The sequence below is a fragment of the Erythrolamprus reginae genome, chromosome 5 (genome assembly GCF_031021105.1).
Source record: "Erythrolamprus reginae isolate rEryReg1 chromosome 5, rEryReg1.hap1, whole genome shotgun sequence".
Lineage (NCBI taxonomy): Eukaryota > Metazoa > Chordata > Lepidosauria > Squamata > Dipsadidae > Erythrolamprus > Erythrolamprus reginae.
In genome coordinates this window covers 113,216,560-113,234,800 of record NC_091954.1, presented here as the reverse complement: position 1 = coordinate 113,234,800, position 18,241 = coordinate 113,216,560, and the positions used below count along the sequence as shown (strand labels likewise).

At 41.6% G+C, this 18,241-nt stretch overlaps 1 protein-coding gene across 1 annotated transcript in view; it reads right to left on the bottom strand.

The window, feature by feature from the left end:
• LOC139168234 (cytochrome P450 2J2-like) overlaps window positions 1–18,241 on the bottom strand; it is a 63,959-nt gene that overhangs the window by 45,342 nt on the left and 376 nt on the right. The window contains exons 2-3 of the mRNA XM_070753749.1: window positions 4,567–4,743; window positions 1,922–2,063 (exon numbers count right to left, since the gene is read on the bottom strand). Of these exons, the coding sequence (XP_070609850.1) occupies window positions 1,922–2,063; window positions 4,567–4,743 (319 nt within the window). The remainder of the gene's footprint in view (window positions 1–1,921; window positions 2,064–4,566; window positions 4,744–18,241) is intronic.

The window sequence follows — 18,241 nt, the reverse complement described above, 5'->3', positions numbered from 1 at the left end:
TAGAGATGATATAGATATAGATAAATAAATGGGTGAACAGTGCAGTCAGGCGGTAGGAAAAGCAAGTAGGATGCTTGCCTGCATAGCTAGAGATATAACAACCAGGAAGAGGGAGATTATGATCCCGCTATATAGAGTGCTGGTGAGACCACATTTGGAAGACTGTGTTCAGTTCTGGAGACCTCACCTACGAAAAGAGATTGACAAAATTGAACGGGTCCAAAGACGGGCTACAAGAATGGTGGAAGGTCTTAAGCATAAAATGTATCAGGAAAGACTTAATGAACTCAATCTATATAGTCTGGAGGGCAGAAGGAAAGGGGGGGGGGACATGATCGAAACATTTAAATATGTGAAAGGGTTAAATAAGGTCCAGGAGGGAAGTGTTTTTAATAGGAAAGTGAACACAAGAACAAGGGGACACAATCTGAAGTTAGTTGGGGGAAAGATCAAAAGCAACATGAGAAAATATTATTTTACTGAAAGAGTAGTAGATGTTTGGAATAAACTTCCAGCAGATGCGGTTGATAAATCCACAGTAACTGAATTTAAACATGCCTGGGATAAACATATATTCATCCTATGATAAAATACAGAAAATAGTATAAGGGCAGACTAGATGGACCAGGAGGTCTTTTTCTGCCATCAGTCTTCTATGTATCTATGTTTAAATATAGATGTAGATGTAGATGTAGATACTCATTATCATATTCTAATTGGTTCTCCTACACATAATTTTGGCTGAGGGGAAGAATCTGAAAACTTTGGTAGATTTCTGCATTTAAAATATACACAATTGTTTGAGCTTTGTACTAATTTCCAGTTTTTAGTTCCTCACTCAATACTTGAATGAGGATATCAAAGAAGGCTCCCCGTATGTAACTTCTATCAGCCCTGGAGGCTGATTGAAAATCACATTTGGATAGCTTGGCAAATAACTTAATTTATCTGGTTGACAAAATTAGAAAGTTGGCAACACGGAAAAATGATGTATACCGAAATCAATGAATATGAATGTAGAAATTTTTTTTGATTATATATGTTTTACTAACACGATACTGCCTTTAATTGTAATGCAAAATAGATGGTATATTGCATTGTATGATTGTATGTGGAGAGAAAAAAATAAAAAAACATATCCAAAAACAACTTAGCTGCCCTTAATTTCTTCAAAAGCTCCTGTAGCAATTTAACATGTTGCATCTTAGTTTCAGTATGAATCAATATATCATCAAGATAAACTAAACTCTCTCATACAAGTGTTCATGCAGCCCTTCTATCAGTCCTTGAGGCCATCTTTTTCTTTGGATCTTCAGGGCTGCCACACTTAGTGCTGTGGGAAAGTGGTAGGGGAGTTGCATGGAGTTGGTAAAGTTATTTAGCCATAACAATATTCTTTCTCTAAGAGTCAAGGACATTTAGCCTGTACCTGAAGAGGTGTGACTGGGAGTTGTCACCAGTTGGGATGATGAATTGATTGGAGCATGGGGATGGACATGTGGATGGAGGGGATGGGTCTTTGACTCTCTTTTGGGTGGGAAAAACCCAGGAACTTTCAGATTTTGGTTTTCCCAGATGTGCCAATATGACATCTCTAATAAAGTGGAACTTTGAGGAACTGCTTGTCACAGAGTCTTCTTTCATTGGGGTATTACATGGCACCTTGATACCTTTTACGTTTTCATTTAATCATGTTAAGATCATGTTCATAATTCAGGAATCCACTAAGGAAAATTACTATGAAGAATAGATTCAGTTCATCATTCAACCGCCTTTATTTATTTATTTATTATTTGGATTTGTATGCCGCCCCTCTCCGAAGACTCGGGGCGGCTTTGCTATTTTACATACTTCCAAATAATTCCTCTGTGTTTTAAAACCTGAGTCTGGCCCTTGTCCCCATAATCCAGATTTCACTCACCTTGAATGTCAGGATGATTTGTCAAGAGGAGCAGAGCCCACATCAGAGTAGCGAAGGTTGTCTCTGTTCCAGCAGAAAAAAAATCAAAAACACATTGAACCAGGTTCTCTTCGTTGTAGGTAGAATTGGGATCATTTTTGCTCTGATGTTTCAAATGGAAAATTAAAATTAAAATGAATTCTATGTAGTTTTCCTATGGTTATTTTTGTTTCTGGGGGTTCTGCTAGGTCAGGGGTGTCAAACTCAAGGCCCGCAGGCTGGATCTGGCCTGTGGGGTGCTTAAATATAGCCTGTGGGGCTGACCTGGGAACAGTGAAGGATCGGCCCATGGTACATCTATTAGCAAAAATGTTTTCGCTGGCAGGCGGTTGCAGGAGGCCATCACAGCTGGAAACAAAGATTGGGAGCTTCTTTTCACTAGCAGAACACTCAGCCTCCAAAGCTCAGGCACCGCTGACATGAGTGACAGCAAGCTGGTCACAGGCACCTTAATAATGGCCAACCCGTTCCCCTAAGGTCAAAGACAACACCTACTGTGGTCTGCAATGAAATCGAGTTTGACACCCAGGGGTGGGCTACTGCCCGGACATGGGGGGGGGGGACGCAGTGGGGTAGCAAAAATGGAACACCATCCCAGAGTACCCAATTTGCACTGAAAAATGTTAAAAGAAAATGCAGGGCATCCTGCATAAGCCATGCCCACAGTGTGGTAGTAAAATTTTTGGTAGCCCTTCACTGTTGACACCCCTATCCTAGATTTACAACACCTATAGAGTCAGGGTCATTCTTGCTCTGATGTTCAAAATAGAAAATGAAAATTACAATGAATTCTATGTAGCTTTCCTGTGATTGTTTTAGTTTCTGGGTTTCTGGCAGTTCTTCCAGACTCACAATGCCTCCTCAAACTGCAGATGGCAGCCATAGCCCGGATTATCTTTGTACAACTTCTACTAGTGCCTATTCCTGTATCACTCATGTCCTGTTTATCTCTTCTTCTTTTTTTAAATATTTTTATTACATTTTTATTACAACAAACAAACAAAAAAATCTTAAAGAAAAAGTGCCCAACACCAATAAACCCCACCACCATTTAGGGGGTTAAATTATTTACAATACATTTCAATTTCTTCCTTGGCTCCGGTTTACATTTCTTTACATACAAAAAGTGATTGGAGTTTATTTTTCACATTGTCGTCATAAATTCTACTTAAGATATAATTTTTCACCTTATTCCATCGTGCCATCAGCTTCTCCAATTTATTTTCATCAAAGTTATTTAATCTTATTTCCATAATTTCGAAGTGGATGTGGTCCACCATATACCAGTACCAATTCTGGATTGTCCATTTATTACTATCCTTCCACCCTAATACCACTACTGCTTGATTGCTTTCCAAAGCTGCTGTTTTGACGTCCTGTTTATCTCTTGGTTGGATTATTGGAACATGCTCTACATGGGTAAGTACGATAAGTTACTTCTAAAAAAGACCCTACTTCTGGGTCTTTCCCCCAAAACTTGCGAAAGGACAACCTTTTCTTCCTTCTTCTTTTAAAATATTTAAAATATTTAAATATTTTAAATTTTTACCTATAGTTAAGGCTATGGAAGTATCTGTCCTCTCCCAATTTTTTCAAAGATTAAATATGAATGATTCAAAATCCCTATCCTACTAATATTTTTTCTTCATAATGGAACTTGTTTAATAAAAAGAGTGACAGGGGAACATGAGACAATAACAAACAGTTATCAGTTAAAAGTTTCCCTCACTTTCCACATCTAAGGAAAGCAGAGGTACTATATAATTCTTGTTGTGGCCCATCCCAATCCCGCTCATCTGATCACAGATTCTGAGGATCAAGAGACGGGTGTGTTTTGGTATTCTAGACCTTTATACTTGGCACCCAAGTCTGAGACCCAGGAAGTCGAAGAGGATGTGGTGTCAGAGGCTGAAAGCCAATCAGGGACTGTTGGACCTTCAGAGGTGCTTTTGAGTGACTCAGGAGATGACGAAGAGCCCCTTCTAGATGCAAGGGTACACAGAAGTATTAGCAGGCAGGAATATTTGAGGAGGAAAAGATCTGGGTCTGAATAGCTCTATAGAACACTTGGCTATGCCTTGTGGCTATATAAGCAAAGGTCTTGTGATGAGATCTTTGTAAATGCCAATGTTTGACTAAAGATAGTTTAAACCTGGTAATCAAGAACTCTTTCTGTTAAAATAAATCGATGTGGAAATTGCAATTGTTTGCCTTTCTGGGATTCCCGCCAAAGTACTGTAAGTGTGGTGAATTAAAGACTGGATTTAAGATAACCTTTTAATGACTTCCAGGTTCAGACTGTGATAGCAGATGGTAATTAGAAATGGAATGCTGCCCACAATTCACTTTTATCTCTTGCTACCGTTAACTATTTCTGCTATGATTTGTTTTTTTAAAATATATGTTGAAAACTTGGATAATCCAGTTGTGTGTGGACCCATTTCTTATAGAGCTTCTAGCTTAGACAAAAATTCACAATGGGAGCTGAATAAACAAGAAGAAAAATCCAAGATGAAGTAATACATTATCAGCAGCTCTGCTTGTTTATTTATGTCAAGGAAAATAATAATTTCTTGCCTGCGAATTGAATCACAATAAATGCATACCTTCTCCATCTGAAAAAGATAGTAATCAATGAAATCTTGTGGCTCATGTAGACACTGATATTCCTGGTGTTTCTCTATTTCCTGCTTTGCAAATGCATGGATAATATCCACAGAAGCCAGGGCTTCCTTGTGAGGGCCTGGGAGGTGTTTCATTAATTGTGGGAACATATCATACATCTAACAGGAAGAGAAAAGGAAACATTATTTATTCCCCACCATATGTGTTCTGGTTAGCTCTGGCCCAGCTCCTGCCCCAAGGAATGTGGAGGTGGAGGTGGGGGAAACATCCACATGCCACAGGCCTGTTTTGCTCCCGATAGAATCTGCCGATGAAGTCTCCTCTGTCGAAGGAAGCGTGAGTGACAGGGAAGAGGAGAGTTTGGCAGACAGCCCAGGAGGAGATCAATCATCCTTACCATCCCTGGATTCTGAACAAGAACTTATGATGGACCCACGCATGCTTAGAGTGATGCATAGGAGAGAACAACTGAAGGACATAAGAACAACAACAGGAGATAAGTGAGGCCACCTATGGTTGGGTGGGGCTGCTGTAATTAGTGCTACAGATAAAAAGAGCAGCGTGCTGGTTTAGCCTCATCGAAGTTTATCTGATTCATAGTTTCGTCAAGATCGTGGTTTGCTGTTTCCCTGTTCAAGACTGTGTGTGGAATTTCTGGACTTTGGAATTGGACTCAATTTCCCAGTTACTGGGTGAGAAATTGGATTGCATTTAACTTGTGCCTTGTGTGTACCAGAAAATCCCTTTGACATTTAAAAAGGGAGTTGTTTCTGCTTTTCTGTTGATAAAGACCTTTTGTTTTCCTTCTATCGTGTGGTGTGTGTCTGTTTGGACTAACTACCCTGTAATTACGGCTGGTTGGGTCATGCCGGCAGAACACATATGTATAGCAAGGAAGGATCAAACACATCATAAGTCTTGAGACAGCTGAGCATTGACATCTTGCTCCAGCATGACTGTTGTATGATTGTGAGATGAATGATTTTATTATGGGGTTTAACTTTTTGTATCGTGTTTTATTGTAGTTAGCCACCCTGAGTCTCCCTCCCCCCTCTGTCACTCATTCTCTCTTTCCATCCCTTCCTCCCTCCCTTATGTATTTGGAACCACATACAGTAGAAGAGAGGCAAGAGGGTTCTGAATTATTCAAGAAGACAGAAAAAATAGGCTTAAATAATAGGTAATAGACACTCCGCAGTCTGCATTGGCTGCCGATCAGTTTCTGGTCACAATTCAAAGTGTTGGTTATGACCTATAAAGCCCTTCATGGCACCGGACCAGAATATCTTCGGGACCGCCTCCTGCCGCACGAATCCCAGCGACCGGTTAGGTCCCACAGAGTTGGCCTTCTCCGGGTCCCGTCGACTAAACAATGTCGTCTGGCGGGACCCAGGGGAAGAGCCTTCTCTGTGGGGGCCCCGACCCTCTGGAACCAGCTCCCCCCTGAGATTAGGATTGCCCCCACCCTCCCTGCCTTTCGTAAACTCCTTAAGACCCACCTTTGCCGTCAGGCATGGGGGAACTAAAACACCTCCCCCTTGCCCATGTTGTTTTGTTGATTGATTGACTGTGTGCCTGTTTTTTATATATACTGCTTTTTATGAGATTATTAATTTCAATTGGAACTGGATGGGTGGGCATTGGATTTGGTATTGTGTACTGTACTGTTTTTTATTATTGTTGTGAGCCGCCCCGAGTTTGCGGAGAGGGGCGGCATATAAATCCAATAAACCTAAACCTAAACCTAAACCTAAACCTAAAATATTTATTTATTGATTTATATTTATTTATTCATTCATTCATTCATTCATTCATCCATTTATTTATTACATTTGTATGCTGCCCTACTCCGAAGACTCGGGCTGGCTCACATGGCACAATACAAAACAATGTGTACACAAATCTAATTAATGAAAACTATACGCTAATATCCTACTATATTAAAAACAGTCAACCAACTCAGTCATAACCACATTTGGTAGCTGGGGTGGGGGCTTTGATCTAATTGCCCCATGCCTGGCGACATAAGTGAGTCTTAAGACTCTTGTGAAAAGTGAGGAGAGTGGGGGCAGTGCGAATCTCTGGAAGGAGCTGAAATCCAGAGGGCCGGGGCCACCACAGAGAAGGCTCTTCCCTCGGCCCCGCCAGACAACATTGTCTGGTCGACGGGACCTGGAGAAGGTCAAGTCTGTGGGACTTAACCGGCCACTGGGATTTGTGCGGCAGAAGGCGGTCCCGGAAGTAATCTTTAATAATCTGTAATACTGGTTGTATATAGCAGGGGGGGAAATGATGGATTCCTCCATGGGGAGAGCCACTTTGTTATAGTAAAGATACCGAGGAGTCAATAGATTCTAGTCCTAATCAAGCACTAAGTCAACTTGGAGACCTTGAGTCAGTCTTTAGGAAGTGGACAATTTATTTATTTATTTATTTAATTTATTAGATTTGTATGCTGCCCCTCTCCGTAGACTCGGGGTGGCTCACAGCACAATAAAAACAGTTCCTGACAAATCTAATAATTTACAATTTAAAATTTAAAATAGTTTAAAAAAACCCATTTTTAAGCTGACATACCTACAAACATACCATACATAAATTATATAGGCCCGGGGGAGATATCTCAGTCCCCCCATGCCTGACGACAAAGGTGGGTTTAAGGAGTTTGCGAAAGGCAAGGAGGGGAGGGGCAGTTCTAATCTCTGGGGGGAGCTAGTTCCAGAGAGTCGGGGCCGCCACAGAGAAGGCTCTTCCCCTGGGGCCCGCCAACCGACATTGTTTAGTTGACGGGACCCGGAGAAGGCCCACTCTGTGGGACCTAATCAGTCACTGGGATTCGTGCAGCAGAAGGCGGTCTCGGAGATATTCTGGAAACTGATCGGCAACCAATGCAGACTGCGGAGTGTTGGTGTAGCATGGGCATATTTAGAGAAGCCCATAATTGCTCTCGCAGCTGCATTCTGCACGATCTGAAGTTTCCGAACACTTTTCCGAGGTAGCCCCATGTAGAGAGCGTTACAGTAGTCGAGCGTTACAATGTTAAACTACTTCCAAAATCTTGAAAAGATATCTGCCAAAACCTATCCAGGCTCTTGCCAGGAGTCAAGATTCACTCAAGAAACACACACACACACACACACACACACACACTATAAGAAAAACCATCAGGCCCTGTCTCATTTGCTTCGAACAACCCTGTTTCTGTAAAAACCAAGAACTCTGTTCCTATAAAAGGAGAAGATCTGATCCTCTACAAATATGGAACTGTATCACAAGCCCATGTGCAAGTAACTTTTACAAAGGATAAACAAGAAGTGAGGAAATATTGCAGGACCAATAAAGACACGATTGTCAATCATTAATGAAACTTAGAAAGTCCAGAAAGGTTTAGAGAGATACCCCAAAAAGGGGAAGTATGGGCAGTGAAAGTGTTGTCTCACCAACACAAATATGTCAAAGGGTTAAATAAGGTTCAGGAGGGAAGTGTTTTTAATAGGAAAGTGAACACAAGTGAACACAAGAACAAGGGGACACAATCTGAAGTTAGTTGGGGAAAAGATCAAAAGCAACGTAAGAAAATATTATTTTACTGAAAGAGTAGTAGATCCTTGGAACAAACTTCCAGCAGACGTGGTTGGTAAATCCACAGTAACTGAATTTAAACATGCCTGGGATAAACATATCCATCCTAAGATAAAAATACAGGACATAGTATAAGGGCAGACTAGATGGATCATGAGGTCTTTTTCTGCCGTCAGTCTTCTACGTTTCTATGTTTCTAATATGGGGGTAATATGGGAGGAAACAGGGGTGTGGAAACTGAGAATTAAAATGTAGAATAATAATAATAATAATAATAATAATAATAATAATAATAATAATAATAATAATAATCATCATCATCATCATCATCATTTATTAGATTTGTATGCCGCCCCTCTCCGAAGACTCGGGGCAGCTCACAACAACGATAAAAACAGTATTATACAGGCACAAATCTAATATTTTAAAAAAACTAAAAACCCTATCATAATTAAAAACCAAACAGCACATATATACCAAACATAAATTATAATAAGCCTGGGGGAAAGGTGTCTCAAATCCCCCATGCCTGGCGGTATAGGTGGGTCTTAAGTAGTTTACGGAAGACAAAGAGGGTGGGAGCAGTTCTAATCTCCAGGGGGAGTTGATTCCAGAGGGCCGGGGCCGCCAGAGAGAAGGCTCTTCCCCTGGGGCCCGCCAGACGACATTGTTTAGTTGACGGGACCCGGAGAAGGCCAACTCTGTGGAACCTTATCAGCCTCTGGGATTCATGCGGTAGCAGGCGGTTCCAGAGGTACCGCCTGCTACCGTATTGTATCAGTACTGTATCCTGTATTGATAGTTACCCTAGAGACTCATGGACATTTTCCGTGAACTCTTTGGTCTCAATATGATCTTTGTTAATTTGGTTTTGCTTAAAATATTTTTTTTTCTTTTCTTATCTTGGACTCCTGGAATTTTTTACTCTCGGTTGTGGTTAGCTCTGGCGCAGCTCCTGCCCCAAGGACATGCTGCAGACCTGGTTTGCCCCCGGTAGAATCTGAAGATGAAGGCTCCTCTGACCAAGAAGACATGAGTGACAGGGAGCAGGAGAGTGTGGCAGACAGCTCAGAAGGAGATCAATTATCTAGCTCCTCCTTGGATTCAGAACAAGAGTTAATGATACAACCACGCATGCAGAGAGCGATGCATAGGCAGCAACAACTGAGAGATTATTATCAAAGAAAATTAGGCCACCGGTGGTTGGGTGGGGCTGTGGTCATTAGTGAGGCTGTTATAAATAGCAGCCTGTGGGTTTGGCCATTGTGGAGGATTATCTGATTGTTGTGTTTCGTGACTGCTTTACTGACTGACTTGTTGTGTCCCCGCTTTGAAACTAAAGCAGAGCAAAGTGTGTTTCACTTTGTGGAAGAAGAAGGACTGTGAATTGCCTCACAGCTGCAAGCTAAGTATCACAGGACTGATAAGGGACTTGTACAAATGACCAGTTTGTTTGGAGATGAGGGCTCTTTGCTATACCAAAAGAGGGCTTAGTTTAAGTGACTTTTCATTATAAAGAACATTGTTTTGAATTTTCAAACGTGTGTGTGTCTGAAATTTGTACCTGTGAATTTTTGGGAGGATTCTACCAGAGAGCCCGACAGAACACTTTCTCTCTCTCTCTCTCTCTCTCTCTCTCTCTCTCTCTCTCTCTCTCTCTCTCTCTCACACACACACACACACACACACACACACACACACACACTGGAAAGAAGAGTAGAGTATTTCCAAAACTTCCTGCATGATGTCAATTCTAGGATTCCATGAAAAAAAAATGAGGGAAACGTAGTTTGCTGAGAGCTTTGCTTCATTAGTAGAAAAAATGACTCACCACATGAAAAGCGTCACCCATGACTTTGAAAATAATTTGAAGGGCTTGAACCAGCTTCTGGAACTCTTCATCTTCTGCAGAAAACTGATGTCCGAAACTCAAAGCACATATGACGTTAGAAACCACGTTTAGTACTGAAAATGAAGGGTCAAATGGTTGACCTGCAAAGGAAGGATATTTTATCATGAACCCAGCCTCTCCTATTTGTACTAGAAACGGAATCATGCAGCCGGAAGGGACTTTCGAGGTCTTCTACTCCAATCCCCATCTCAAGGCAGGACTTTTATACCATCCCTGCCAAATGGTTATTCAGTCTAACTTCCAGTGAGTAGTAGTAGTAGTAGTAGTAGTAGTAGTAGTAGTAGTAGTTCTATAATGACAAACATTATAGAATGACTGTTTAATGCAAAGGGTGGGTTTTTAAAAGTCCAAATACTCGTTAAATACATAAAAATATATCTTTCATCTACTTCACGGAAATTCATTTTTCACAGGTGATCTTGGAATGCATCCCCCGCGAAAAATGAGGGATCGCTGTATCTATTTTTGTTTGAATACATGTTAGAAGTACCGTGGTACCTCTACTTACGAACTTAATTCGTTCCGTGACCAGGTTCTTAAGTACAAAAGTTTGTAAGAAGAATCAATTTTTTCCATAGGAATCAATGTAAAAGCAAATAATGTGTTCGATTGGGGAAACCACAGGGAGGGTGGAGGCCCTGTTTCCTCCCAGGAGATTCCTAGAGAGGCTCCACAGAGGCTTCTCCCCGCCTTTTCTGGCCCTGTTTTCTCCCAGGAGATTCCTATAGAGGCCCTACAGAGGCTTCTCCCTGCCTTTTCCAGCCCTGTTTCCTCCCAGGAGATTCCTAGAGAGGCCCTACAGAGGCTTCTCCCCGGCTTTTCTGGCCCTGTTTTCTCCCAGGAGATTCCTATAGAGGCCCTACAGAGGCTTCTCCCTGCCTTTTCCAGCCCTGTTTCCTCCCAGGAGATTCCTAGAGAGGCCCCACAGAGGCTTCTCCCCGCCTTTTCTGGCCCTGTTTTCTCCCAGGAGATTCCTAGAGAGGCCCTACAGAGGCTTCTCCCCGCCTTTTCCAGTTACAGTTTCGGAGCCTCAGGTGTGTAAGTGAAATTTTTTCTTGAGAAGAAGCAAAAAAAATCTTGAACACCAGGTTCTTATGTGGAAAAGTTCATAAGTAGAGGCGTTCTTAGGTAGAGGGACCACTCTATTTTGTATTGCAACAACTACAGAATTATGTAAGCTGCAGATGGCAGTTAGTTTGCATCCATACTTATTTATTTATTTATTTATTTATTTATTTATTTATTTATTTATTTATTTATTTATTTATTTATTTATTTATTTATTTATTTATTTATTTATTCGATTTTTATGCCGCCCTTCTCCTTAGACTCAGAGCGGCTTACAACATGTTAGCAATAGCACTTTTTAACAGAGCCAGCATATTGCCCCCACAATCTGGGTCCTCATTTTACCCACCTTGGAAGGATGGAAGGCTGAGTCAACCTTGAGCCGGTGATGAGATTTGAACCGTTGACCTTCAGATCTACAGTCAGCTTCAGTGGCCTGCAGTACAGCACTCTACCTGCTGCACCACCCCGGCTCTTTTTATATATGGTTTCTTATATGTTCTGATCAGAGTTCCTGTTTCCTGTTACAGTAATATGGTTGAGCAGTAAAGCACATGGTGAATGTACTGTTTGTTTGCGCTATGTTATATACCAAAAATAGAATTTCTAACAATTTTTATTTAAAATACTCAAAATGGAAAAGATTTTGGCAGAAGGGGATTTGAATCACTACTCCAAACGACATACCTTTTGTTTCTCTAAATATCCCCACCAACGTTTGGGCCGTATCTTCTATCTGATGCTCAATGCTTTTCTTCCCCAGGCCCAGCTTCCGCAAAGAAGTGATGCCAATGTGTCGCTGCTGTTTCCAGTTGTGGCCATTGGAGAATATAATTCCTGAAGGCATCAGTAGACAATAATAAGTGATTCCTATCAGAGGATTTCCTCTTTTGTAGAAGTAAATCAGAAACTTGACTGCTTTTAACTGAATCAAATAACTTCTTTATAATCACATCAAAAATATTTGATCCACAGCTCACATTAGAGAACCATCTTTCAGCTGTGGCGAGGGGGCTGTTTGCCCAGGTTCACCTGGTGCACCAGTTGCGGCCCTATTTGGACTGGGAGTCACTGTTCACAATCACTCATGCCCTCATCACCTCGAGGCTCGACTACTGAAACGCTCTCTACATGGGGCTACCTTTGAAAAGTGTTCGGAAACTTCAGATCGTGCAGAATGCAGTTGCGAGAGCAGTCATGGGCTTCCCAAGGTATGCTCATGTTACACCAACACTCCGCAGTCTGCATTGGTTGCCAATCAATTTCCAGTCACAATTCAAAGTGTTGGTTATGACCTATAAAGCCCTTCATGGCATCAGACCAGAATATCTCCGAGACCGCCTTCTTCTGCACGAATCCCAGCGACCAATTAGGTCCCACAGAGTTGGCCTTCTCCAGGTCCCGTCAACTAAACAATGTCGGGTAGCGGGCCCCAGGGGCCTTCTCTGTGGTGGCCCCGGCCCTCTGGAACCAGCTCCCCCCAGAGATTAGAACTGCCCCTACCCTCCTTGCCTTTCGTAAACTCCTCAAAACCCACCTTTGTCGTCAAGCATGGGGGAACTGGGATATCTCCCCCAGGCCTATACAATTTATGTATGGTATGTTTGTATGTATGTCTGCTTAATAATGGGGTTTTTTAAATATTTTAAATAGTAAATTATTAGATTTGTTATGAACTGTTTTATTGTGTTGTGAGCCGCCCCGAGTCTACGGAGAGGGGCGGCATACAAATCTAATAAATACAAATACAAATACAAATATTTACAGTACCATATATTCTTCATTATAGTAAGTTGAGAGCAGATACATTACAGAGATCATATTTCATGGAATCTTAAGACAGACATAACTGCAGACTGAACTGGATCTTAACTGAGACTAGAGACCATACCCTGCTCCAAGCTCAGTTCCTTGGACATGCTCAGTAGCACATAGATCCCATTGGCTGGCCGAGTTACCACATGACTCTTCTAAGCTCATGAATGTTAACATTCACATTTTTTTAAAAAAACATTTAGGTCCAGTTTTTGCCAAACATCTGTCTTGAATTTCAGGTGGGGATACCAAAACCTTGTGACCTGTTGCCATTTTTATAAAATTCTGGGCATGTTATTTTTTATTTACAAAACATTTATTTATTTGGACGTTGGGAGACATACATGCTGTGGTTCAGTTCTTGCCAACCTCTATCATATATGATGGACATCAAAACCATCTTAGATGGTGTAATTGTTTATGTACAAGAACGTTATGTTATAGGCGCCAGAGACTGGATCTTATTAGTAGTGGCACAATCCATCTGCACCTTCCACCCACAACACTTAAACCAACCAGCAAAATGGGCTAATGGCTTTTTTATTTATCAAATTTAATCAAGTTCCTATTGCACTTAGGTACCAAGATTGACTAAAATATTGTAAATTCCATTTATGTGGATGAGTTTCAGTGGTCAGTTAACCACTGATTTTTTTTTTTTGTAAAAACCCCTCTGATGACAATGCCCTCCATCTTCACATCATGCACCATTTTTTGAGAGGTGAACATTAACTCTATAATTAAGTGCCAGTATAAATAGAGGTGAGGTGAGCAGGAGAAGTTCGTGGTTGCCATAGGGGTTATGACTCCTAAGCAACCTAACCCTTACATTCCCTAGTAAAATGTACTCAAATAGTTTGTTTATTTTTCATGATATCTTTTTTTTCAGATTAACAGAGTTGGAAGGGATCTTGTAGGTCAGATCATGTCTGGGTGACATATTTTTCCAGATAGACCTAATATCTGCCAGCAATTGTGCACTGTCCAATTGTCTTTCCTTTCTCTCACTTATCATATATATTTTCTTTCTTTCATATATCCTCTCCTCTAAGTTCACTTTTACCCTTATATATATTACTACATGTCTATTTTTCTTCCTATGTATTTGTGTATTGGACAAATGAATGAATGAATAAATGAATGAATGAATGAATGAATGAATGAATGAATGAATAAATAAATAAATAAATAAATAAATAAATAAATAAATAAATAAATTTATTGTTGCCAACAGCCTGAGACAAAGGCTAGTAGCAATCTAACTTCTAGGTCACAAGAAATACTTGTAGTGGGGAACTGCACCAACTACTGATAAAATATTTTGGCCTGGCCATCTCTAATCATAATTGAATGATTAGACATGAATGGCACTCTAATTAACACTCAAATTAGAGCATTGGTAGTTGTGGTAGACATTAATACAATTTCGAGGTTGTCTCATTCTTGTAAATCTTTTTTTTTTTTGCTACATCCAGGGGTGGGCAGCAGGCAGGACAGGGTGGAATACAGTTCCACCAGCGGAAATGAAGCTGTGTTCACAGCTCCAGATGACCAGTGGCTGTCACTTCCTGGTTTGCCAGTCTCCTCTCGGCTCTCTTTTTTTCCCCTGCTGCTGTTGCTGCTTGTCCTTCGTTTTTTTTTACTTTTTCCTCCTTCCTGGCATCAGACAAGCTTCCATCTTTCCTGCTCGGCTCCCCTCCAGCCTCACGCGGTCATCTCCTGAGGCCAGGAAGGAGGAAAGAGGAAAAAAGTGAGGAGCACGCAGCAGCAGCTGCAGTCTTTTTCCCCTTGCGAAGCCCTCACTCCACCTGCAGCTGAGATGAAAAGCCATCGTGCAGCAATAATAACCTTGGGACTCTCCCTTGGCATTCCAATATTTTTAAATCCCCCCCCCCCCCGTCCTCCTTCTCCTTGGAAAGGGGCAGGGACGCCAGCAGCATCGGCAGGAATTGCGGGGGGTCCTTTTCCTCCCCCATCTTTTCTCAACAGCTGATCGGCACTTGTTCACCTAGCTACCCAGTCTGAGGCAGGGAGCGACCCAGGAAGTAGAGCGTAGGAAACGCGAAGCAAATTGTCACCCCAGCAAGCGACACTGGTGAGGTTGTAAGTCGAGGACTTAACAGTTCACGAATGATGATCATTCAAGCCACTCCCAACTGGTCACATGGCCGGCAAGCCACTCCTACCCAGTCACATGCCCATCAAGCCACACCCACAAAATAAGCCACACCCAGTGTGGCAATAAAAAATTTGGCTGCTCACTACTGGCTACCTCTTACTCTCCCCCCCCCCCACCCCACCCCGGTCCCACATAATATTTATTTATTTTATTTATTATTTATTATTTAGATTTGTATGCCGCCCCTCTCCGCAGACTCGGGGCGGCTCACAACAAAGTGAAACAATTTACAACAAATCTAAATTACAGTTTAAAAATATTTTAAAAAACCCATTTTCTAAACAAACATACAGACAGACATACCATTCATGAATTGTATATGCCCGGGGGAGATGTCTCAGTTCCCCCATGCCTGACGACAAAGGTGGGTCTTAAGGAGCTTACGAAAGGCAAGGAGAGTAAGGGCAGTTCTAATCTCCGGGGGGAGTTGGTTCCAGAGTGTCGGGGCCGCCACAGAGTAGGCTCTTCCCCTGGGGCCCGCCAACCGACATTGTTTAGTTGACGGGACCCGGAGAAGGTCCACTCTGTGGGACCTAATCGGTCACTGGGATTCGTGCGGCAGCAGGCGGTTCTGGAGATATTCTGGTCCGATGCCATGAAGGGCTTTAAAGGTCATAACCAACACTTTGAATTGTGACCGGAAATTGATCGGCAACCAATGCAGACTGCGGAGTGTTGGTGAAACATGGGCATACCTAGGTAAGCCCATGACTGCTCTCACAGCTGCATTCTGCACGATCTGGAGTTTCCGAACACTTTTCAAAGGTAGCCCCATGTAGAGAGCATTACAGTAGTCGAACCTCGAGGTGATGAGGGCATGAGTGACTGTGAGCAGTGAGTCCCAGTCCAGCTAGGGCCGCAACTGGTGCACCAGGCGAACCTGGGCAAACGCCCCCCTCGCCACAGCTGAAAGATGGTTCTCTAATGTGAGCTGTGGATCGAGGAGGATGCCCAAGTTGTGGACCCTCTCCGAGGGGGTCAATAATTCCCCCCCCCCAGGATAATGGAAGGACAGATGGAATTGTCCTTGGGAGGCAAAACCCACAGCCACTCCGTCTTATCCGGGTTGAGTTTGAGTCTGTTGACACCCATCCAGGCCCTAACAGCCTCCAGACACCGGCACATCACTTCCACTGCTTCGTTGACTGGGCATGGGGTGGAGGTGTAAAGCTGGGTATCATCAGCGTACTGATGATACCTCACCCCATGCCCTTGGATGATCTCACCCAGCGGTTTCATGTAGATATTAAATAGCAGGGGGTAGAGGACCGACCCCTGAGGCACCCCACAAGGGAGAGACCTCGGGGTCGACCTCTGGCCCCCCACTAACACCGACTGCGACCGACCGGAGAGGTAGGAGGAGAACCACTGGAGAACAGTGCCTCCCACCCCCAACCCCCAATGCACAATATTACCACAAATTAGAAGAGTTTGATGGCTATTAAGGTGGAATTTCTTACAATTTGCACTTACCCTTTCTTTTCCCTAAAGCAGTCAAGAAAGGATTATCTGGTCGATCAGATAATTCATCTGGGAAATTGGCCATTTCTTCTTTCACAGCTTTGAATCCAGAGAGAACTATCACAGGTTGTTGCCGATACCACAAGGAGTAAATATTTCCATATTGTTTTATAGGCTATCAAGTGAAGAAAAAATGGGAAATATTGCAAATAGATGGATTATTCCTATTTAATTCTCTATGCCCTCCACAGGTATTTCCAAAATCCTGAATTCTAAGACTTTTCACTAGATTCAATTCTCCTTGTTTAGAATTATTTCTTCCTGTCTAAGATTCTTGTCAAGAACATCTTTCTGATTTTGAAAATTATTTTCCTAAAAAGGGAAAGCCTTTTATTGATTTATTTTGGTTTTGCCTATTTTAATCACTTATTGAATTTTTGTACCACCATCCTCCCTCTGAAGAATTGGCTCCAGTACACTGGGGAACAATGCGTAACATGATTTCTGATGAGTTTGATTTTTGACCTTTTTAATAGTTAATTAGGCATGCTGGTTTCAAAACTGTGGTTAGTTTTCTTCTGCCATGTCAAGTTTTTTCTCTACACTATATATATATATATTTGAAATCTACGAAAACAAATATATATATATATATGTGTGTGTGTGTGTGTGTGTGTGTGTCACATGTTTAAGCTGAATTTGAAAATTAAGGGAGACTAGGATAGATCTATTTCGGCCTTATTTTTGGCCTCATCAGCTAGCCATACCCATATATATATCGATACAAAAATAATGTAACCCTTCCCTGGTAGAGAGCTGAAGGGATTAGATACTGTAGCCTAGAGGATAATTCTCTGCCTTACAAGGCAAAGGTTGCAAGTTCAAGTCCCAGTGAGTATGGCTAGCTGATGAGGCCAAAATAAGGCCGAAATAGATCTATCCTAGTCTCCCTTAATTTTCAAATTCAGCAAAAAAAACAACAACAACATACAGATAGAATTGTTGGCTATCAATAAAATTAACTGCCTTGGAAATGGCCCTGGGTTGGGCCGAGAAGCAAATAAGGAGCTGTGATGTTCCTTCAATATATATGTCACAATTTTTTTTGCTGTATATATATATATATAATATATATAGTTAATCAGGCAACATGAGCATCAAATTGCATTTTTTGCATTGCTATCTTGCTAACTTCCCAGAAAATTTTGGTGCAGTCAGTGATGAGCAGAGTGAGCGATTCCACCAAGATTTGAAGATCATGGAGGCAAAGCATCAAAGCAGATGGGATGTACATATGAAGGCTGACTATTGTTGGAGCATCAAGCGAGAATGTTCACAGATTAAACACTCTATAAGTGCAAAATTTTACCTTAATATGTATAATTACTGTTCAATTAAACAAAACCAACTTTTGTATGAACACAATTTAACTTGCAGAAACCATTATAGCCTTTGTATGAATAAAATTATTCTTTGTAAATAGTATATTTGGTAGGTTTTTACTTTACTTTGTATGCACAATTTGTATGACTTTTGAGGGTATTCTGTAGCTTTAAAAGTTGACGTGATAGACAAAAACTGTGATTAATTTTGGACCCAGAGGCCAAAACCTAGTCGAAAACAAGTCACAGATTTAAGA